This window comes from Oncorhynchus mykiss, chromosome 9 (genome assembly GCF_013265735.2).
Source record: "Oncorhynchus mykiss isolate Arlee chromosome 9, USDA_OmykA_1.1, whole genome shotgun sequence".
NCBI lineage: Eukaryota > Metazoa > Chordata > Actinopteri > Salmoniformes > Salmonidae > Oncorhynchus > Oncorhynchus mykiss.
The window spans coordinates 54975220-54998059 of NC_048573.1; the positions used below are offsets into that span (position 1 = coordinate 54975220).

At 45.1% G+C, this 22840-nt stretch overlaps 1 protein-coding gene across 6 annotated transcripts in view; it reads right to left on the reverse strand.

Moving 5' to 3' along the window:
• Positions 1-22840, reverse strand: part of LOC110531207 (histone deacetylase 7) — a 68403-nt gene that overhangs the window by 39760 nt on the left and 5803 nt on the right. For 4 of the 6 annotated variants that reach the window (XM_036988345.1, XM_036988343.1, XM_036988344.1 and 1 more), the window contains exon 2: positions 15657-15725. The exons of 1 other annotated variant lie outside the window; for it this stretch is intronic. In XM_036988345.1, the coding sequence (XP_036844240.1) occupies positions 15657-15725 (69 nt within the window). Of the gene's footprint in view, positions 1-15656; positions 15726-16179; positions 16526-22840 lie in introns of those variants that run through there. One more of the 6 variants, XM_036988347.1, reaches the window with a different exon arrangement.

Here is a 22840-nt window from a genome sequence, read left to right on the forward strand (position 1 = left end):
CATTGTTTGATCCTGTCAGTGTGACCCTGTCATTGTGTGACCCTGTCAGTGTGCCTGTCATAGTGTGATTCTGTCAGTGTGACCCTGTCAGTGTGACTGTCACAGTGTAATCCTGTCAGTGTGACTGTCATAGTGTGATCCTGTCATAGTGTGACTGGTATAGTGTGATCCTGTCAGTGTGACTGTCAGTGTGATCCTGTCAGTGTGACCCTGTCACAGTGTGATCCTGTCAGTGTGACTGGTATAGTGTGACCCTGTCACAGTGTGACCCTATCAGTGTGATCCTGTCAGTGTGACTGGTATAGTGTGACCCTGTCACAGTGTGACTAGTATAGTGTGACCTTGTCATAGTGCGATCATGTCAGTGTGACTGGTATAGTGTGACCCTGTCACAGTGTGACTGGTATAGTGTGATCCTGTCATAGTGTGACCCTGTCATAGTGTGACCCTGTCAGTGAGACTGTCATAGTGTGGTCCTGTCAGTGTGACTGTTAGTGTGACCCTGTCATAGTGTGACCCTGTCAGTGTGACCTTGTCATTGTGATCCTGTCATAGTGTGATCCTGTCAGTGTGTGATCCTGTCAGTGTGACCCTGTCACAGTGTGACCCTGTCACAGTGTGATCCTGTCAGTGTGTGATCCTGTCAGTGTGTGATCCTGTCAGTGTGATCCTGTCAGTGTGTGATCCTGTCAGTGTGTGATCCTGTCAGTGTGACCCTGTCATAGTGTGATCCTGTCACTGTGTGATCCTGTCAGTGTGTGATCCTGTCAGTGTGTGATCCTGTCAGTGTGATCCTGTCATAGTGTGATCCTGTCAGTGTGTGATCCTGTCAGTGTGATCCTGACATAGTGTGATCCTGTCAGTGTGTGATCCTGTCAGTGTGATCCTGTCAGTGTGTGATCCTGTCAGTGTGACCCTGTCACAGTGTGATCCTGTCAGTGTGTGATCCTGTCAGTGTGTGATCCTGTCAGTGTGTGACCCTGTCATAGTGTGACCCTGTCACAGTGTGATCCTGTCAGTGTGTGATCCTGTCAGTGTGTGATCCTGTCAGTGTGACCCTGTCATAGTGTGATCCTGTCAGTGTGATCCTGTCAGTGTGATCCTGTCAGTGTGATCCTGTCAGTGTGTGATCCTGTCAGTGTGACCCTGTCACAGTGTGATCCTGTCAGTGTGACCCTGTCACAGTGTGATCCTGTCAGTGTGTGACCCTGTCATAGTGTGATCCTGTCAGTGTGTGATCCTGTCAGTGTGATCCTGACATAGTGTGATCCTGTCAGAGTGTGATCCTGTCAGTGTGTGATCCTGTCAGTGTGATCCTGTCATAGTGTGATCCTGTCAGTGTGATCCTGTCAGTGTGTGATCCTGTCAGTGTGACCCTGTCACAGTGTGATCCTGTCAGTGTGTGATCCTGTCAGTGTGTGATCCTGTCAGTGTGTGACCCTGTCATAGTGTGACCCTGTCACAGTGTGATCCTGTCAGTGTGTGATCCTGTCAGTGTGTGATCCTGTCAGTGTGACCCTGTCATAGTGTGACCCTGTCATAGTGTGATCCTGTCAGTGTGTGATCCTGTCAGTGTGTGATCCTGTCAGTGTGACCCTGTCAGTGTGATCCTGTCATAGTGTGATCCTGTCATAGTGTGATCCTGTCAGTGTGACCCTGTCAGTGTGATCCTGTCATAGTGTGATCCTGTCAGTGTGATCCTGTCAGTGTGATCCTGTCAGTGTGTGATCCTGTCACAGTGTGATCCTGTCAGTGTGTGACCCTGTCATAGTGTGACCCTGTCATAGTGTGACCCTGTCATAGTGTGATCCTGTCAGTGTGACCCTGTCATAGTGTGATCCTGTCAGTGTGATCCTGTCATAGTGTGATTCTGTCATAGTGTGATCCTGTCAGTGTGTGATCCTGTCAGTGTGTGATCCTGTCAGTGTGTGATCCTGTCAGTGTGTGATCCTGTCAGTGTGTGATCCTGTCAGTGTGTGACTGGTATAGTGTGATCCTGTCAGTGTGACTGGTATAGTGTGATCCTGTCAGTGTGACTGGTATAGTGTGACCGTGTCACAGTGTGACCCTGTCATAGTGCGATCCTGTCAGTGTGACTGGTATAGTGCGATCCTGTCAGTGTGACTGGTATAGTGTGACCCTGTCACAGTGTGACCTTGTCACAGTGTGACCCTGTCATAGTGTGACTGGTATAGTGTGACCCTGTCACAGTGTGACCCTGTCATAGTGTGACCCTGTCATAGTGCGATCATGTCAGTGTGACTGGTATAGTGTGACCCTGTCACAGTGTGACCCTGTCATAGTGTGACTGGTATAGTGTGATCCTGTCAGTGTGACTGGTATAGTGTGACTCTGTCATAGTGTGACCCTGTCACAGTGTGACCCTGTCATAGTGTGACTGGTATAGTGTGATCCTGTCAGTGTGACCCTGTCATAGTGTGACTGGTATAGTGTGATCCTGTCAGTGTGACCCTGTCATAGTGTGACTGGTATAGTGTGATCCTGTCAGTGTGACTGGTAAAGTGTGATGTGATCCTATCAGACCAGCTCATTTGATTGTGTGGTAGGACAGGGCTGCCAGAGAGCTATTTATAGACAACCAATGCAAGGTGTGCTTCCAGCCCTCATCGTTATGTAAATCACCTGAGGCCTACCTGTGTGTGTGTGTGTGTGTGTGTGTGTGTGTGTGTGTGTGTGTGTTATCTGATTGCAGCAGCTCTAGCAGAGAGAGAGATCAGCATTGAAAGGTTCTGCCCACAGGGCAGCTTGTATAACAAGGATAACAAACATAGCGAAGTGAAATGGACCTGTCAACAGTGGCTGACAGCTCCAGGGAAAACACAGACCAGTTTAGTTTCTGAATAAAAACAGACAAGCACATCTCGTTATATATATGTATATATATATATATACACTGTTCAAGACAGAATAGATTACAGGTACCTGTAGACAAGGGAAACAACGTCAAAGCTAACCAATGTCAACTCACAATGTGTGTGTGTGTGTGTGTGTGTGTGTGTGTGTGTGTGTGTCTACCTCTTTCTTTGACAGTAGAGCAGAGTTTTATGCATTATGCATTCTGTCCAGGCTAAAGTTTCCTCTGTCCTGACCTGAGTTTCCAAAACACCTCAGGTTTCCGTTTGCAGGTTCAGGAGGTGCAGAGCGAAAACAACACGATGGGCCATGTATTATGAGGGTCTCACTGTCTCTCCATACAGTTGGTGTTACTACGGAACATGAGACAGAGTCCATTACCGTAACATGGGTTATTGAAATACTGTTCACTGTTCAAAAAGTTGGACAAAAGCTCTCAGAACTGGGCCTTAAAACCTCCTGCGCCGCTCTTAAAGGGGTCACAACCAAGTGTCTGTGTCCCTCTGCACTTATCCAGTTTCTCTATCCCCTCTCTCCCTTTATCTCGCTCTCCACAGGCTTCTGTTTTGTTTTTGTAACCAGCCATTACTCCCTTTACAAAGACAGAGCAGTGTGAATATGAGTTCCAGAGAGCCAGACAGACCCAGAAAGCAGGGAGAACAGAGCAGTGTGAATATGAGTTCCAGAGAGCCAGACAGTCCCAGAAAGCAGGGAGAACAGAGCAAGAGCTTTAATCTTTATCAGAAAAGCGCTCAGCCTTTTTTTTAAATTAGACATACGCACACAAACAAACAAACACACAGCCCTCCCCACCAACTGCTCCCCTGACTTCATTTTTGATAGTAGTCTATTGTTTCCTGCTCAAGCATGGACGTCTTAGTGATCAGAACTCATGTTTCAGCCACATACAGGGGGACAGAGACTGAGACAGAAACAAGGCCAGGTTCCAAACAACATGCCAACCACGCTTCAAAATAGCAAGAGATGAGAACACACATAGCAGCCCTTCTGCCTCTGCTTTCTGTGCTCTATAATTAGTCAGAGGTGCTACACCCTTCTCTTCTCATCTTTGAGCAGACCACATCCTCCTTCTATCACTCTTACTGCCGCTATTCAGGCTCAGCTCCCAGACAGACAGAGCCTTGCTCTGCTTTGCCCTGGGCCATCCCATAAACACCACCAGAGATCAGGGGGCTGATGTAACCATGGCAACCACAGCAGGCAAAAGGAAGTGCAGTCTATAAAAATACAACAATGAGACAGAAAGAAACACTTCCTGTTTGCAAAGTTTAGCCTCGGTTTGGTTTTCTTCTGGTGAGATGGTATTATGTAAAGCTATAACCAAAGCCAAGCTCAGTGGCCAAATGAACGCAAATACACACTTCAGATGCAAACATAGAACATATGCACTTTACTACTGTTGTTAAATAACCACGTGACGCTGTTCTGAAATGAACAGTAGTAAACAATGTACACCAGATGTTTCTACAAATAAACCACGAGTGTAGAGATATAACTCTTCAACTTTTCAGACAGGCTCTGTCAAATGATTGTGTTGCTAGTTCAGTATTGTCAAGACAAAGCTATTCCTGTAGAGGGTGAAAAAAAATACTTTCTTCCTCACATGGAATTTGAGCTGAAAGATGAGGGGCCAGAAGGACTCTTCTCTCCAGCCTCCACCGCTCCAGCTTCATTCAGCCAGTAGCCCAGCCAGTAAATGGCTGAAGGGGAGCTGCTACCCATTCAACTGAGTGACTTAATGGATAACTCACTACATAGGCGCCAGGACAACAAACAAATGAACCAACAGCAACAGAGAGAAGAGAGATGGAAGAGTTAGTAAGGGATTGATAGTTAAAACCGACTCTGTTTCATCAAGGCCATTGACTCCTATAAACCTGAATGTATTAGTAATAATGTACTGTAAAACACGTGTCTTCCTCAGCATTCAGTGGTGTCTTGCCACAGTCATGATATTGGTGTTTTTCTCTTAACTGTTGCTAAACCAACCTTGTGCAAGACAGGATTTCCAATCATAACACCTGTCACTCACATACTGTATACCCTGATACCTCCCTCTCTCTTTTTGTTGTTGAGGGTCTGAAGGAATCCACAGCTGTCAGTGCCATTCAGACCATCTGCTTCAGAAGCAGCTGGTGAGCCTATCTGGTCAGTCACTCCCTTAAAGGGATAACCTCCCCCACACAAAGAAAATCATGAAACTCCTGTCAATTTGGTGAAAGTCAATGCTCTATCAGTGGTTAAAATACAAATGGTCACCATGATTTTACTTCTAAGTCTGTGAAATGAGGAAATCGTGTAGGAACTTGTCATTCCTTGTTAATGAAGAGAGCATTATCCCTTATCACATTTCATAACAATTTAAAATGATGACCTGCACTTCAGATCCCCAAATCAGCCAATAGATGGTATGGGCATACTTGTCCAGAACACATCCATCAGTCTATATCGTCATGACATTCTACATTTGAGTCTTTATCAGACACACTTATCCAGAGTAACTTACAGGAGCAATTAGGGTTAAGTGCCTTGCTCAAGGGCACATCGACAGATTTTTCACCTAGTCTGCTCAGGAATTCGAACCAGTGACCTTTCGGTTACTGGCCCAACGCTCTTAACCGCTAGGCTAGCTACTGACTCACATGACAAAGTCTATATTTTTCTTAGATGTATTCAATCTAAACATTGCACCAAATTATTCAACTCAGCTTCTCCTTCAAGTAACCTACCACCTCGCAACGCGCCCGCTGTGTCTGTGGGAAACGTGGGAAAGGGCCGTTGTTGTCGTAGCAACATACTGGGCAGCTGAGACAAACTGCAGGTTGAAATTCTTAAATTAATAGTGCAGTTGGTTTCGGTGATTTTACAGCTAGCTAGCTACTTCACATGCTGATATTGACTTTGGTAGTTTTGTGTGTAGCTAGCTAGCCAGACAGCGTAAGAAAGAGCATTGCATTGTGGGCTTTGTAGTCAAATTGAGCTGCAACAGATTTGCATAACTATTTTCACAAATTGAAACATTTGTCCACAAAAAAAATATTGTTTTCACATATTAATGTTATTTATCAGTGTTAATCATAGGAATTAGTGGTTTGGATTATCCCTTTAAAGCCTCTGTGTGCATGTGTGTGTGTGTGTGCGTGTGCGTGTGCGTGTGCGTGTGTGTGTGTGTGTGTGCGTGCGTGTGTGCGTGTGTGCGTGTGTGCGTGTGTGTGTGTGTGTACGCGCGCGGGTGTGGATGCCTGCTCGTTTGTCTCAGAGTATTTAGAGTGTTTCTCTGTTTGTCCATACCTTAGTCTTCAAGTGCATAATATAGTGTGTCCTGCCATAGCGTTTGTCTTAGTGGTGCTTGCAAACCTACGCTAACCTCTGTGTATAATTTAGTCCAATTTAATTGCAGGATTCCAAAATAAAGCTTATGAAGACGTGTAAAGTGCCTTTAAAAAGCTGAACTTATTCTGAGCAGTCATAAAAACAAGATGTAAATCATTGCGTTTGTCTTGACAGGTGTTTTTAGAATCATTTTTACAAGGCATTCCATGCACGGCAGGCACGTCAAAGCTATACTAGACCATTCTAAATTCAGATCACATTCACGACATAAACATTCCAGTCATCTCCGTCCCTCTGTGTCGAAATTACCCTAAAGCGATGACCCTAGTGGACCAACCACATCACACACACACACCGCTGAATGATCAGTTCAATATTGTTTTTGAACAGTAAATGCACTATGCGTTATGTGGGTTGAATGCTGTAACACAGAATAAATCAATGAATAAAAGTCCCATGATGGTACTGACTGTCCATTACTGCTTATCACTTTTTAACCATTTATTCACATTACTTTACAAAATATTTCATTTGTGTATACTACATTTTTAAAATTGTATTATTTCATTCTAAGTCATCATCTCATCTCTATAGAGCTGTTGTCTGACAATCACTATTTTAGTAATTCTTCAAAGTAAATAAGACATACTTTTACGACCTCTGAATACCAACTATCAATCACTTAGATATTATTATTTTTTAGGTAGAGATACCTTGAAGCAACTGCTTTCTATCCCTCAATCACGCCTTCTGTCTCTTATGTATCGGGTATAAAAGAAATAGACAAGACAAGTAGGCGCGCAATGGATTATGGTCATTGTAGTTACCACTTTTCTGCGCTAAACTATGTTGAATATTGATTGGTCTGTTGGAAACTACATCACACAGTTCGGGGTTGATCTTATTTATTTATAGAAAAACTGCCATTGAGCTCACAGAAAGAAAAAATAAATAAATTGAAATAATTGAACAGTGGTGAATTAGTTTTAAAAAAACGATTAAAAAAAAATTCTGGTTAATCGCTCAGCACTAAGACACACATGCACACAAACACACAGGAACTGATGAACAATAGATTACATGGTTCCCTGGAAGTGTGCTGTAGCTAAGATGTGACAGATGACATCTTTATCTCTCAAAAGTGACAATATCAGTCTTACCCTACACCCTCCAGGTCTGCTCACCGACCCTATGCCCCTTGTGTCTCCACCCACCACCGAAATCAAACACATTCCCCACAAAGCCCCAGTGAGATAAGACACTCAACACAGCAGCTTTCAAAGGAAAGGAATCAGCATGGTCCCCTTGTTAGCCTGCCCAACACACCCACATCAACAAACCACACAACAACACACACCTGTCTCAGCCATGCCACCACTATCAGCACCCTATCTCTTGGCGAGAAAATAAAAAACTTAACATCGTTATTGACAGACGAGTCACATCAAGTGCTGCTGTGCCGCAGCCGACGTGGTACGATATGGAAGGTTGCACTTGTCTTGCATGCATCAATTACTGCTGTTTCATTCTAGGTCATGTTGTTTAGAGAATGCACCCAGTAACGGCCTCCATAGCAGCCTCTCATCCCAGGAAGGGTGTGTCACAAGCCTATTGCACTGAACCATGGAGGAGCAACCACAAATCTGAGATTGCGCGGGAGGGGATGGCTGCCGTTTTTTTTGCGTAATTTGTAACTCATTTTGTACATAATGTTTCTACCACCGTCTCTTATGACCAAAAAGACCTTCTGGGTATCAAGACAGCGATTACTCACCTCGTACTAGATATAAAATGTTTGATGGACGCCAAGGATTTACTGCTGATACCCGAAAAAGCCCAAATCCTTGTGATTCAAAAAGAACCTGAGATATCGGGGAAGTAGGTCTGGGTGCCTTGTAAGGATCCGACGGCGAGTGGGTCATCCACCTCTACCATCAGTCCGATTAGCCCATGTGCAATCATTGGATAATAAAATGGATGAACTCCGATCAAGACTATCCTACTAACTGGACATTAACGGTAACATCTTATGTTTCACCAAGTCGTGGCTGAAGGACGACATGGATAACATACAGCAGGGCTGGGTTTTCCGTGCATCGGCAAGATAGAACATCTGTCTCCGGTAAAGACAAGGGGTGACGGTCTGTGTATATGTCAATAACAGCTGGTGCACAAAATCTAATATTAAGTTAAGTTAAGCCTTGGCTTACAGGTAACATCCGCACTGAACCAAAAGGGTAGAGCTGCCGCTTTGAAGGAGCAAGACTCTAACCTGAAACGCTTAAGAAACTCCGCTATGCCATCCCATGAACCATCAAAAAGGCAAAGCGACAATACAGGACTAAGATTGAATCGTATTACACTGGTTCTGACGCTCGTCGGTTGTGGAAGGGCTTAAACTATTACGGACTACAAAGGGAAACACAGCCACAAATTGCCCAGTGACACGAGACTACCAGATGATCTAAATTACTTCTATGCTTGCTTCGAGGCAAGTAACACTGAAGCAGGCATGAGAGCAACAGCTGTTCCGGATGACTGTGTGATCACGCTCTCCGCAGCTGATGTGAGCAGGACCTTTAAACAGGTCAACAGTCACAATGTCTTCACTGACATTTTCAACCTGTCACTGACAAGTATGCAATACCAACATGTTTCAAGCAGACCACCATAGTCTCTGTGCCCAAGAACACTAAGGTAACCTGCCTAAAAGACTACCAACCCGTAGCACTCACGTCTGTAGCCATAAAGTGCTTTGGAAAGCTGGTCATGGCTCACATGAACACCATTATACCAGAAACCCTAGACCCACTCCAATTTGCATACCACCCCAACAGATCCACAGATGATGCTATCCCAATTGCACTCAACACTGCCCTTTCCCACCAGGACAAAAGGAACACCTACGTGAGAATGCTAATCATTGACTACAGCTCAGCGTTCAACACCATAGTGCCTTCAAAGCTCATCACTAAGCTAAGGACCCTGGGACTAAACACCGTCATCTGCAACTGGATCCTGGACTTCCTTATGGGCAGCCCCCAGGTGGTAAGGGTAGGTAACAACACATCTGCCACGCTAATCCTCAACACTGTGGCCCCTCAGGGGTGAGTATGCTCAGTCCCCTCCTGTACTCCCTCTTCACCCATGACTGCATGGCCAGGCATGACTCCAACACCATCATTAATTTTGCCGAAAACACAACAGTGTTAGGCCTGATCACCGACAACGATGAGACAGCCTATAGGGAGGAGGTCAGAGACCTGGCAGTGTGGTGCCAGGATAACAACCTCTTGCTCAACGTTATCGAGACAATGGAGATGATCATGGACTACAGGAAAAGGAGGACTGAGCACGCCCCCATTCACATCGACAGGGCTGCAGTGGAGCAGGTTGAGAGCGTCAATTTCCTTGGTGTCCACATCACCAACAAACTAACATGGTCCAGACACACCAAGACAGTCATGAAGAGGGCACGACAAAACCTATTCCCCCTCAGGAGACTGAAAAGATTTGTCATGGTTCCTCAGATCCTCAAAAAAGTTCAACATCTGCACCATCGAGAGCATCACCGCCTGGTATGGCAACTGCTCAGCCTCCGACCGCAAGGCACAACAGAGTGTAGTGGGTACGGCCCAGTACATCACCAGGGTCAAGCTTCCTGCCATCCAGGACTGCACGGCAAGTGGTACCAGAGCACCAAGTCTAGGTCCAAAAGGCTTCTTAACAGCTTCTACCCCCCAAGCCATAAGACTTCTGAACAGCTAACCCGGACTATTTGCATTGACACCTGCCCAACCCACATTTTTAGGCTGCTGCTACTCACTGTTTATTATCTTTGCATAGTCACCTCTATCTACATGCACATTGACTCTGTACCAGTAACCCCTGTATATAGCCAAAGATACTGTTCTTTTATTGTTGCCCATTAATTATTTGTTATGTTTTTTTTTTTGTAATTTATTTTTTCATTAAATACTTTCTTTACGCTTATTTTTAACTGCATTGTTGGTTAAGGGTTAAGTAAGCATTTAACTATATGGTCTACACTGGTTGTATTCGGCACATGTGACAAATAACATTAGATTTAATTTACTATATAACCATGACTTCAAAGAGACACTATGCGAGATGCTTTCTTTAAAGTCAAACTTTAATTTTGTGGAATCTGTCATTACAAATAAAACATGACAGTTACAAGTCCAGTTCCACTGTTGGAGTACTGTTTGTCCCTGAAGCCTCTTCTTCCCTTTTCACCCTCTCTTCCTACATCACCCTGAGAGCGGAACAGGAAAACAAAACTCAGAGGTCAGCATTATGGGAGTGTTGTGTATTGAGTCGTGGTCTGGCTCCTGGGTGGAGAATGCTGGAGGAGAGGAAGGCTCCTGGGTGGGGAGAGATGGAGGAGAGGAAGGCCCCTGGGTGGGGAGAGATGGAGGAGAGGAAGGCCCCTGGGTGGGGAGAGATGGAGGAGAGGAAGGCCCCTGGGTGGGGAGAGATGGAGGAGAGGAAGGCCCCTGGGTGGGGAGAGATGGAGGAAAGGAAGGCCCCTGGGTGGGGAGAGATGGATGGCCCCTGGGTGGCTAACCCTAAGGTACTGTGAAAACAGAACAAGCAAAGGCCAGCTTGGCAGAGACAGTCATGGAGGAAAGTTTCTGCTACGTTTACTGCTTCCTGAGCAGGAGAGGCTACAGTATATTTCAGTGGTTAAGTTAAACTGCACATGAGCACATACAAATGCAGATAATTACATATTTCTGACATCCTTACATCTGCCTACTCCCTTCTCTCTCTCTCTCTCCCGCCATCTCGCTCTCTCTCTCTTGCTCGCCCGCCATCTCGCTCTCTCTCTCTCGCCCGCCCGCCCCCTCTCACCTGCCCGCTCTCTCTCTCTCTCTCTCTCTCTCTCCCTCTCTCTCGCCGGCTCGCCCGCCCGCTCTCTCTCGCCCACCCTCACTCTCTCTCCTGCCTGCTCTCTCTCTCACGCGCTCTCTCCCCCACTCACCCGCCCGCTCACGCTCTCGCCCGCTCTCTCTCTCGCCCGCTCACGCTCTCTCTCTCGCCCGCTCACGCTCTCTCTCTCTCTCTCTCTCTCTCGCCCGCTCACGCTCCCGCCCGCCCGCTCACGGTCTCGCCCTCTCACGCTCTCGCCCTCGCCCGCTCTCGCCCTCGCCCCCGCCCGCTCCCGCCCGCTCCCGCCCGCTCCCGCCCGCTCCCGCCCGCTCTCGCCCGCTCACGCTCTCGCGCTCGCCCGCGCTCTCGCCCGCTCACGCTCTCTCTCGCCCGCTCACGCTCTCTCTCGCCCACTCTCTCTCTCTCGCCCGCTCTCTCCCGCTCTCTCTCTCTCGCCCGCTCACGCTCTCGCCCGCTCTCTCTCTCTCGCCCGCTCACGCCCGCTCTCTCTCTCTCTCTCGCCCGCTCACGCCCGCTCTCTCTCTCACCCGCTCACGCTCCCGCCCGCTCACGCCCGCTCTCTCTCTCACCCGCGCCCGCTCACGCCCGCTCTCTCTCTCACCCGCTCACGCTCTCGCCCTCTCACGCTCTCGCCCTCGCCCGCCCGCTCTCGCCCTCGCCCGCCCGCTCTCGCTCTCGCTCACGCCCGCTCTCGCTCACACCCGCTCTCGCTCACGCCCGCTCTCGCCCGCTCCCGCCCGCTCCCGCTCTCGTTCGAGCTCTCTCTCTCGCCCGCCCGCTCGCTCTCGCCCACTCTCTCTCTCTCTCGCCCTCTCTCTCTCTCTCGCCCGCTCTCTCTCGCACGCCCGCTCCCTCTCTCTCGCCCACTCTCTCTCGCACGCCCGCTCTCTCTCTCACACCCTCTCTCGCCCGCCCACTCTTTCGCCCGCTGTCTCTCTCTGTCTCTCTCTCTGTCTCTCTCTCTGTCTCTCTCTCTGTCTCTCTCTCTGTCTCTCTATCTGTCTCTCTCTGTGTCTCTCTCTCTCTCTCTCTCTGTGTCTCTCTCTCTCTGTCTGTCTGTGTCCCGCGAGCTCACTCACTCTGCCCGCGAGCTCACTCACTCTGCCCGCGAGCTCACTCACTCTGCCCGCGAGCTCACTCACTCTGCCCGCGAGCTCACTCACTCTGCCCGCGAGCTCACTCACTCTGCCCGCGAGCTCACTCACTCTGCCCGCGAGCTCACTCACTCTGCCCGCGAGCTCACTCACTCTGCCTGCTCTGTTGCTCATCTTTTTTTTATACCGTTTGAATCTCTCTGCAGTTATCAAGTTTTTTTCTCCCCCTCTCTTCTCTCCAACTCTGAGACTTTAAACTTTAACAACTGTTCTGGGAAAACCTTTGAAGGGAACACACCTCATGAATATGCAGTCACACTTTTCTGACTGAATGAACAAAAACAAGAGGATGTTAACATTCTTGGTAACGCACACACATACTGAATACATAACTGCAAACCCAGTCGTTATCAGAGACCAGAAACGTAGCAATCTCTAAATCCAGTAAACAAGCCTCCCATCTATAGGTAGATTAATTGTCTTGGTTCCTGCCATTTAGTTACCACAGGAAGGCCATGTTATAGACTAGTGGTGCTCTGTGAACAGCCATGTTCTAGTAAAGCAAATGGGATTTTGTCTATCGGCGACATTGCGGTATCAAGCAAGAGAAAAAAATAGGAGTGATGTGGAGGTTAGAGACAGGTGAGACTATGATTCCCCGCTTGTCGTTATAGCACAGCCTCACACGAACTGATCTGACCCGACTACCAGAGAACGGCAGAAAGGAGAGCCACAGTGCATCCTGGGAAAGCAGCTCTCCATGGCCTTAGCTCTTTTCTCATGGTCTGCATTACACAGGCCAGACGCCGGAGACTAAAGGGGATCACATGACCTGCCTGGCAACAACAGGCAATCTGATCCTAGACCAGTACAAGTCACCCACGGTCATGGGTCTTTGAGTCTGACTGCCACCGCACAAACCATTGACAGCCAATAGACCAGCGCCCAGACCGCTACTACCTGAGTACAGAGACAGAGCTCCTGGTGCAGAGCTGGAAGTTGAACTTTCTAGCATGTCCAACTGGCCTCAGAGGGAAATGCTATAGGCATATGCTGCCATTACTAAAGCAAATTCTGGACATCTTAAATAGGGGCAAGTCACCAGGTTAAACCCTGACTAATTGATTTGACACAGCAGAATTTACAGGCCTGCGTTAGCTCAGGGATCCAGACTCCACATTTAACGTTCAACAACGTTTGGTTCCAGAGATCACAAGGTCTGGCCCTACAAGGATAGTAAAACTCAAACCATATCAAATGACTTCATGGATATAAGGCACCGCGAACGATCAATCCATCCGACTTCAGTAGTGTCGTACATACAGTAGGAATAAGACAGGAATAAAAGTCTCCGGCTCCCTGACTAAGAATAAAAGAGTTAAGTTCAACCCTCTGGGCTTTTCCTCTCAAGACAGCAGCGACGCCGTGGAGGGAAGGAGGGAGTCAGCTGACCCTGGTCTCAACCAGAAACTTGATCTTTACTGCAGCTCCCTGCAAAACAATCTTGCTATTGTGATCACTCTACATGTTCCTCCTCTCCTGGTATGTTAAGGAAATGTAAGACTATGTTTATTAGGTTCCCATCCGCTTCACTCTCGGTATCACAACCCTTCACTCTGTGGTTTTACAAGCAACAGATACCTCGTCCAGGCAAAGACCAAACCACAGACACGTACTTGGATCCAGTCTCTGAACAGGGTGGCATGATCCAAATCCAAATTACTAGAAAAGATATTTAACTGATGCTGAGCTTCAGGCTATGGAGTGATACATTACTATTACCTGGGCACATAATGTTTCTGTGGAGGGTTATCTTCCCTCTACAAAAACCCATTGTGGCAGTAGAATCACACCAGGAGGAGCTGAGTAACAACCACAACAAGGTACTGACTGACCACAGACTAGTTTTAATAACCTCGTTGACTTCACTTCGTTAATGGGGATTGTTGTATTTCATCGGAGCAGCATTAACAGCTACAGGAGAAAGAGAGGCAGAGCGTTCTGATGAATAGGGACAGATTACAAGGTTGTAAAGCTACCGGTCATTTATCAAAGTTAACGAAATCTTCAGTCATTTTGGTAATTAACAGAATCAATGGCAATCTGTCGTAACTTTGGTAATTTATACTTGAATAACTTTTTTTTAAAATGTTTAAGTATTCATATAGTTTTCATTTATTGTATTTGTGTCCATGAGTTTCTAGTAGATAAACCACATGGTTCATTAGAATATAGCCTAATTAATGGAAAAATCATCTTAACAACCATTTTAATTAACTCTGCAACTCTTCCAACTATTGTCTTTTTTCACAACTGCCACCAGTTTGACGCCAAAAACATTGACAACAAATACATATTGAAATAGTCAAATAAATACACCATATTAAACCCCGATGGTATTCACTAAATTGAAGGATAGTGTTTAACAGCTTTGTCATTCAATTTTTTTATCATCTCATTTAATTATTTCAAATGTGAGACGGCCACACAGAAGGCCAGACATGATTACAGACACCTGTGATAATCGGAAGTACCAAAAGGGTTACGAGATGTCTTGTGATAGATGACATAAAATCCATGAAAGAGACCAAAATGATGGTAGTTTACTGGTCAACTAATACACCCTCGTTTTTCAACCCTAGACAGATTAGAGGGACACAAAAGAGATTGGCCGTGTCAGTTGGCCCGGACTGACACATGAAATGGGACACTGCTGCTTCGGACATGACCTCACTCTGTTTTTCCAGGAAGATGGCCTCTTTTGCATGGATGGAACATGTGCCTGGCACAGCAAGAGCTTGGGCTATCACTCAGATCTAATGCACAGTCAGACTTTAGCTCTCAGTGCTAACTATTCCACACACATATTAGCCTTTCTAAAAGTACAAAATAAACAGATGCTGTACATGTTTTACTTCTTCATATGTACTGTGTTTACTTTGTTATTCTGGTAGTACTTTGTGGTGTGAGAACATAAGAACATAGGATCCCCTAGCCAATGTCACCCTACTGTAGTCTTGTGGTGTGCTTGCATGCTCTCGCTTCTGTGTTGCTGTAAAAGTAAATATATCTAGAGAATCATGCTAGTGACAAATCATGAAAAAAATATGTTATGTTATGTTCATTAGCAGCATATACCACAACAAAATGTTTCTTCTCAATATTTCCATATTTGCCAGTGCATAGATAGGCTAGTTTCTGAAAACGGCATTACTTTTGAGACCTGTTCAAACAACCGTGAATAGTTGGATGGGGATGACTAATTTGCAAACAGATGTAGCCTATCTAAATGTATGGCTCATTTTGGAGGAAAAATCTATCATATTTGTAAGTCTACTATTCTGAAGACAGTGAGGTGATATGTGGCAATGAGTTGTTACATATTTGTTAGTGCGCGGTTCAAGTGACAAGGGAGGCTACCTGACACTCTTGACAAAAAGCTGTCCCGTCGGGCTTTGTCTACCGTAGGTCCCGACGCCGTGATTCCATCTGCAGACGGGGAGATAACGTTTATTACTCACAACCACAGGCAATTAATTATCCATGCCCCCTGAATGATAGCTAACTTCAAGTATGTGAAAAGTGTAGGCTGTTTTAAAACAAATAACCTACAAATTGTAATAGATTTTCCCGAGAAATGTGTAACAATCCAGCAATGGAATGCGGTCTCTCACTCTGGGAAAAAACTGTTGCCCTGAACATCTGCTTACAGAGGGCAGCGTTTAAAAGACATCCCACCAGGATACGATGGTTGTAGCCCCGTTGAAATTGACTTATGTTTCGAAATGTAGCCTATTTGTAGAATGACAGACCTAACTGCACGTACCAATAATAGGCTACACTATGTCAGTTCGTTTCATCGGGTAGGTAGGTTAGCCTACTGCTGCAATACTGTAAAACACAGAACAATTATCTGGTATGCACATGAAAGAAAATGTGTTACCTTGTAAGAATGTCACAACAACGCAACAGGTTCTAAATCCACATTATAAATATTCCTCCAAAAAGCCAATGTCGTCTGTTACTACTCCCGTGAAGCCTATTTGTGAAATGACTGTCGAGTAACATACAGGGAAAGAGACCAGTGGCCAAGGATGAGATTCGTCAGTAGGCTACAAGTGAGGGAGAAATAATTAGTCCTCGCAAGCAACTTGGTATGTCCAGCCCCTGAAGAAGACGAAAATAGAAATCTAAGCTGGTAGCACCAAAAATAGCGTCACACGACTTTTCTCTACCATTGTTTCCGCATATGAGCTTTCTATTGGTACACTATGTAGCCAATCCGAACCAATACTTATCAGCGTCTGAAACTTTGTTCACAGTTTGTTGTCAGATGGCTTCTACAGCTCCACCTGCTGACATAGCAACAGCTGTTTATTGGAACAGAATAACTGTTACGACAGTCCTTTACTTGCACTTTCTGGACAACACTACTATAAACATGTTACTACTTGTGTAATAACGTATATCCACTCTTCCAAAATGTTTCTCAAAGTAGCATTTTCATGTATGGTTAAAGCTACATTTGTACATGTATGACCACAATCAAGTAAACTGCACAGTATGATAACAAGTGCTCAAGTAGTTATTGGCTCATGTAGCAGGCAGTATAGCAGGGATATATGAAACTCTGAGAAAAGACTAAAGTGAAAACGTCATGTTTGTCAGCTTTATCTGAACAACTTTAATTTCACAGATGAATTCTACAAAATGTCTTAATGAGTGCATAGCCTTCTAGGAAACGGTGCTCCTTGACCAATACCTTTCTCCTCCTGTTATGAGTCACATCATAGATTAATGTTTCTTGGAAGAGGAAGGAATAGTTACCAAGGGCTTCCTGTGTATTTCTCAGACAAGGTAACCCATACACGTCCCTTTATCTGTCACATGATGCACAGGCCTCCCACTGCCTCTTCCTGTGACCCTGATGCTTTGTATAACAGTAATGATATAAACAGTGACGTTTAGATTAAAACATTCGAATGACAGTTGCCTGCATTGTTTGTAGAGAAGCGTAGAATACAATGTGAGGGTTTGAGAAGGAGGTTGAGCATCACCTGCATGGGTTGTGTGTTTTGAGGACAGGAAATGACAAAGTGCTCAATGAGATGAAAGAGTTTAGTTAATCTTTCAAAGGCTGTTTTCCCAGCTTGAGCACTGCTTTTATTTCCACTCAGCATCTGTGATCCAGTTTCCAAGCCCAACAGTAAAACAAACCGTTCATGCACACCAAAAACGAAACCTAGCCCATACTCACCTTTAAATGCATAAGTTCAGGGGGAGACCAGCACCCTTACCAGAAATCCTCCCAAAGTGTGGGTGTTTATGTATCTGTGCGTTTGTGTGGTTTGTCTTGTCAATTACACAATTCCCCAATCTGAATCACATCCGGTATGAGCTGAAAATAACGAGAACACAGCCTGTGTGACAGTGAAACGGCACAGCAGTCTAGCAGCCCACAGCAAGGTACACACACACCAGTGTAGGCTCCTCAGAGGAGGAAGGGGAGAACCATCCTCCTCAGTGAATTTCATAAAGATAAAAATAGTGAAACATTAAAGTTAGGGTTAGATTAAACTATAATACATATAATCACATCACCAAATAATTAATTCAAAACGCACTGTTTTGCAATGAAGGTCAACAGTAGCCTCAACAGCACTCTGTAGGGTAGCTCCATGGTGTGGCCGGAGGACAGCTAGCTTCAGTCCTCCTCTGGGTACATTGACTTCAATACAAAACCTAGGAGGCTCATGGTTCTCACCCCCTTATATAGACTTACAATTTAATTATGACAACATCTGGAGGATGTCCTCCAACCTATCAGAGCTGTTGCAGCATGAACTGACACGTTGTCCAAACAATCAAAGGATCAGAGAATGAATCTAGTACTGAAAGCATAAGCATAAGTTACAGCTAGCTTAGCACTGCAGTGCATAAAATGTGGTGAGTAGTTGACTGCTAAACTGCATGATTGTAGCGGGTTAACTAACACGTTAGTTCTAGTAGCTATGTTGACTAGGACGTTAGCTAATATGGTGGTAACAATGTAGGCTGTGTGTAGCGGTTATGGTATGAAGGTTTGGCTTGGAAAGTTTTTTCCCCCTGGTCACTGTTGTGTTGTGCAAGCAAAGGGAAAAGGTGAGAGGAGGAGAGCGCGTAGATGCGAGAAGGAGTTATACAATGAGCAAAGTGATCATGCTATTTATTTGGCTGCTATGAAAGTGAACTGTGTTTGCGGCTGATCAGGGATGTATTCAATCTGCCATTCCTGTTAAAAAATAAAACATTCTTAAACAGAAGCAAATGTGGATAAACCTACCTGAATTTGTCCAATAGCAACTCTTGTTTGCAATTGTTGGACTAATGATTACACCTGAAGATCAGCTAGATGCAGGCAAGAGTGTGCAAGGCGTTATTGAATGTCAGTCTGTCACCTTAATTACTAAGAGTGTTCATGACCTGTGCAACTACATTGTAAACCCTAATTCGTTGGCTAGGTTGTAGCAACCTCATGGTGGGTATAGGAAAAAATCAAGTATCATGTAGTAGCCTAAACCAGGTCTCTCTAGCCCTGCTGCCGTTCTACAGGTTTTTGCTCCAACCACAATCTAGCACACCTGATTCTAATAATCAGCTGGTTGGTAAGCTGAATCATCTTAGTTACAACTGGGGTTGGAGTGAAAACCTACAGGAAGGTAGCTCTCCAGGGACAGGGTTGGAAAACCCTGGCCTAAACCTATTGATGTTACATTGAGCTGTGTGAATCCAAATGCTGTAATAGAAATAAGGCCACGCTCCGAAATAAAGAAAATCGTCCATCCTCATCTTAATAAACGGCACCGACCACCACTGCACACACATATGATCAAACACAGGCACAAGCTTAGGTTCACAGGAGGCAAGGCGCTGGCCAACGTGAACCACGCTGTATGTAGCACCCAAATGGAAAAGACAGCAGTGGCCAATCTGTTTCTCTAGACTGATGCTAAACTATGTTATTTTCCCCAGATGAAGCAGTGCATCATTTTTGATAACAATCTTTGAAAGCCAATGCAACACTCTTAGGACTTCCAAGAATTTAATTGAATCAAATTGATCCAAAATGTCCAAACAGAAGCTAGACTCAGAGAGGACACTGTGAAAACATGTTGAAATGTATTTTTTGTAAGATTCTTAGCATTTTTCAGATGTCAGTTAATTTGAGAGGAAGAGGCCTCTATGTTAGTTCTATATGTACAGGATGTGGTCAGCTGTGTTCTACATGTGCGTAGTTAACTCCCACCTGCACAATTACACAACCTGACAAGGATTCACTCTCTCACACAGTTTTAAATGTCAAATCACTACACAAAATAAGTCAAAGCTTCCAAAAAGATGCAAGATGAGTACTCTCAAATACATTTCCCAAACCAAGTTCCACGGCAAGATCGTGGGCTTCCTCTAAGTTACATTGGAATAGGCTAGATGTACTTTTCTGTATTTTCCAAGTCATTTAACTAGATACAGATATTATTTTAGGCCTTTCATGATCAGACCTGGCAACCTCTGCCCCAGATCACAAGGTGGTCCAGAGAGGATGGAGGCAGACAGGGATGGAGGGAGGAGGAAGCCATGATGAAGGCAGCCATTGTCTGGGTACCAGGCGGGGCTCAGTTGGGCCCCTGGGACACCAAGCTCCATGCTGTGGCACCATGCGGCACACGGGTTAGAGTAAACACTGAGCCCAGCCTCTAGCCTAAACCTTCAGTACTGGTTATTGTCTCTGAGCAGGCAGGCAGACACACACACACACACACACACACACACACACGCACACTCTAAATAATGTCCCTCAATGAAATACAAGGTCAAATTTAGATTCAGCTAAGACCCTACTTCTCAGAATGGCAGCAACAGCGCAGTCAACTGTTAGGCTATGTCTTTTTGCTGAAATGTAGTTCCTGATAATGACATGTCTGATGTGTTAATTTAAATCAAAGTCAATCATGTGAGTCGAAAGGGATAGAAACCATGCTAAAACTGAACAAAAACAACTACACAGAAATCAATGGCACTGGGATCTAAAATATATAAGGTTCTATCTGCAAAAAGATGATCCTGAGATAACTGGCTTCAAAGTTCCGAACCCTCGTTGGTTTGAATGGTGTCAGCAATTTGAATCGAGGTATTTAGAGAAATATATAGGTAGAGAACATTGAACAGAACAAGGCTACGTCAATAATTACATTGACAAAAATGCAGATAGAACCTTAACCTCCCGACATACACTACCAGTCCAAAGTTTTAGAACACTCATTCAAGTGTTTTTCTTTATTTTTACTATTTTCTACATTGTAGAATAATAGTGAAGACATCAAAACTATGACACAACACATATGGAATCATCATCAAAAAAGTGTTAAATCAAAATATATTTTATATTTGAGATTCTTCAAATAGCCACCCTTTGCCTTGATGAAAGCTTTGCATTATCTGTGGATCTGTTGGGGCAGTATGCAAATTGGAGTGGGTCTAGGGTTTCTGGGATAATTGTGTTGATGTGAGCCATGACCACCAGCCTTTCAAAGCACTTCATGGCTACAGATGTGAGTGCTATGGGTCGGTAGTCATTTAGGCAGGTTACCTTAGTGTTCTTGGGCACAGGCACTATGGTGGTCTGCTTAAAACATGTTGGTATTACACTCGGACAGGGAGAGGTTGAAAATGTCAGTGAAGTCACTTGCCAGTTGGTCAGCGCATGCTCACAGTATACGTCCTGGTAATCTGTCTGGCCCTGCGGCCTTGAGAATGTTGACCTGTTTAAAGGTCTTACTCACATCGGCTGCGGAGACCGTGATCACACAGTCTCCCGGAACAGCTGGTGCTCTCATGCATATTTCAGTGCCATTTGCCTCGAAGCGAGCATAGAAGTAGATTAGCTCGTCTGGTAGGCTTGTGTCACTGGGCAGCTCTCGGCTGTGCTTCCCTTTGTAATCTGTAATGGTTTGCAAGCCCTGCTACATCCGACGAGCGTCTGAATCGCACTACACCGGTTCTATCTTAGTCCTGTATTGAAGCTTTTCCTGTTAGATGGTTTGTCAGAGGACATAGCGGGATTTCTTATAAACTTCTGGGTTAAAGTCCTGCTCCTTGAAAGCGGCAGCTCTAGCCTTTATCTCAGTGTGGATGTTGCCTGTAATCCATGGCTTCTGGTTGGGGTACGTACAGTCGCTGTGGGGACGTCGTCATTGATGCACTTATTGATGAAGTCAATGACTGATGTGGTGTACTCCTCAAAGCCATCGGAGGAATCCCGGAACATATTCCAGTTTGTGCTAGCAAAACAGTCTTGTAGCTTAGCATTTGCTTCATCTGACCACTTTTTTATTGATCCAGTTCATTTTAGCTTTTAAGCAGGAATCAGGAGGATATAATTATGGTCAGATTTGCCAAATGGAGGTTGAGTGAGAGCTTTGTATACGTCTCTGTGTGTGGAGTAAAGGTGGTCTAGAGTTTTTTTTTCCCCCTCTGGTTGCACATTTACATGCTGATAGAAATTTGGTAAAACGGATTTAAGTTTCTCTACATTAAAGTCTCCGGCTACTAGGAGCACCGCCTCTGGGTGAGCGTTTTCTTATGGCAGAATACAACTCATTCAATGCTGTCTTAGTGCCAGCCTCTGACTGTGGTGGTATGTAAACAGCTACGACAAATACAGATAAACTCTCTAAGTAGAACGTGTGGTCTACAGCTTATCATGAGATACTCTACCTCAGGCGAGCAATAGCTCGAGACTTCCTTAGATATTGTGCACCAGCTGTTATTTACAAAAATACATAGACCGCCACCCTTCTCTCACCAGACGTCGCTGTTCAATCCTGCCGGTACAGCGTATAATAGTGTTGTCGTTCAGCCATGACTCCGTGAAGCATAAGATATTGCCGTTTTGAATGTCCCGTTGGTAGTTTAATCTTGCCCGTAAGTCATCTATTTTATTCTCCAAAGATTGCATGTTAGCTATCAGAGTGGAAGGAAGTGGGGGTTTATTCGATCGCCTAGGAATTCTCGGAAGGCAGCCTGCCCTTTGGCCCCTTTCTCCGCCTCCTCTCGTTCCCGAGAAAGCAGTATATCGTTCACGTCGGGCTCATTAAAGGAAAAAAGGATTCTGCCAGTCCATGGTTAGTAATCGCAGTCCTGATGTCCAGAAGTTATTTTCGGTCATAAGAGACGGTAACGGCAACAGTATGTACAAAATACATTAAAAAGAAATCAGTTACAAAAAATGCAAATAAACCTATATAAATAAGCCTTCTTCTCCAGCGCCATTATCACTTGAGAGACAGTTTCATCATAGCGCTAGATGGTTTTTAAGACTGCACTTGAAGAAACTTTTTTTCCAAATTGACTGACCTTCATGTCTTAAAGTAATGATGGACTGTTTCTCTTTTCTTATTTGAGCTGTTCTTGCCATAATATGGACTTGGTATTTTACCAAATAGGGCTATCTTCTGTATATCCCACTACCTTGTCACAACACAACTGATTGGCTCAAACGCATTAAGAAGGAAATAAATTCTACAAATTCACTTTTAACAAGGGACACCTGTTAATCGAAATGCCTT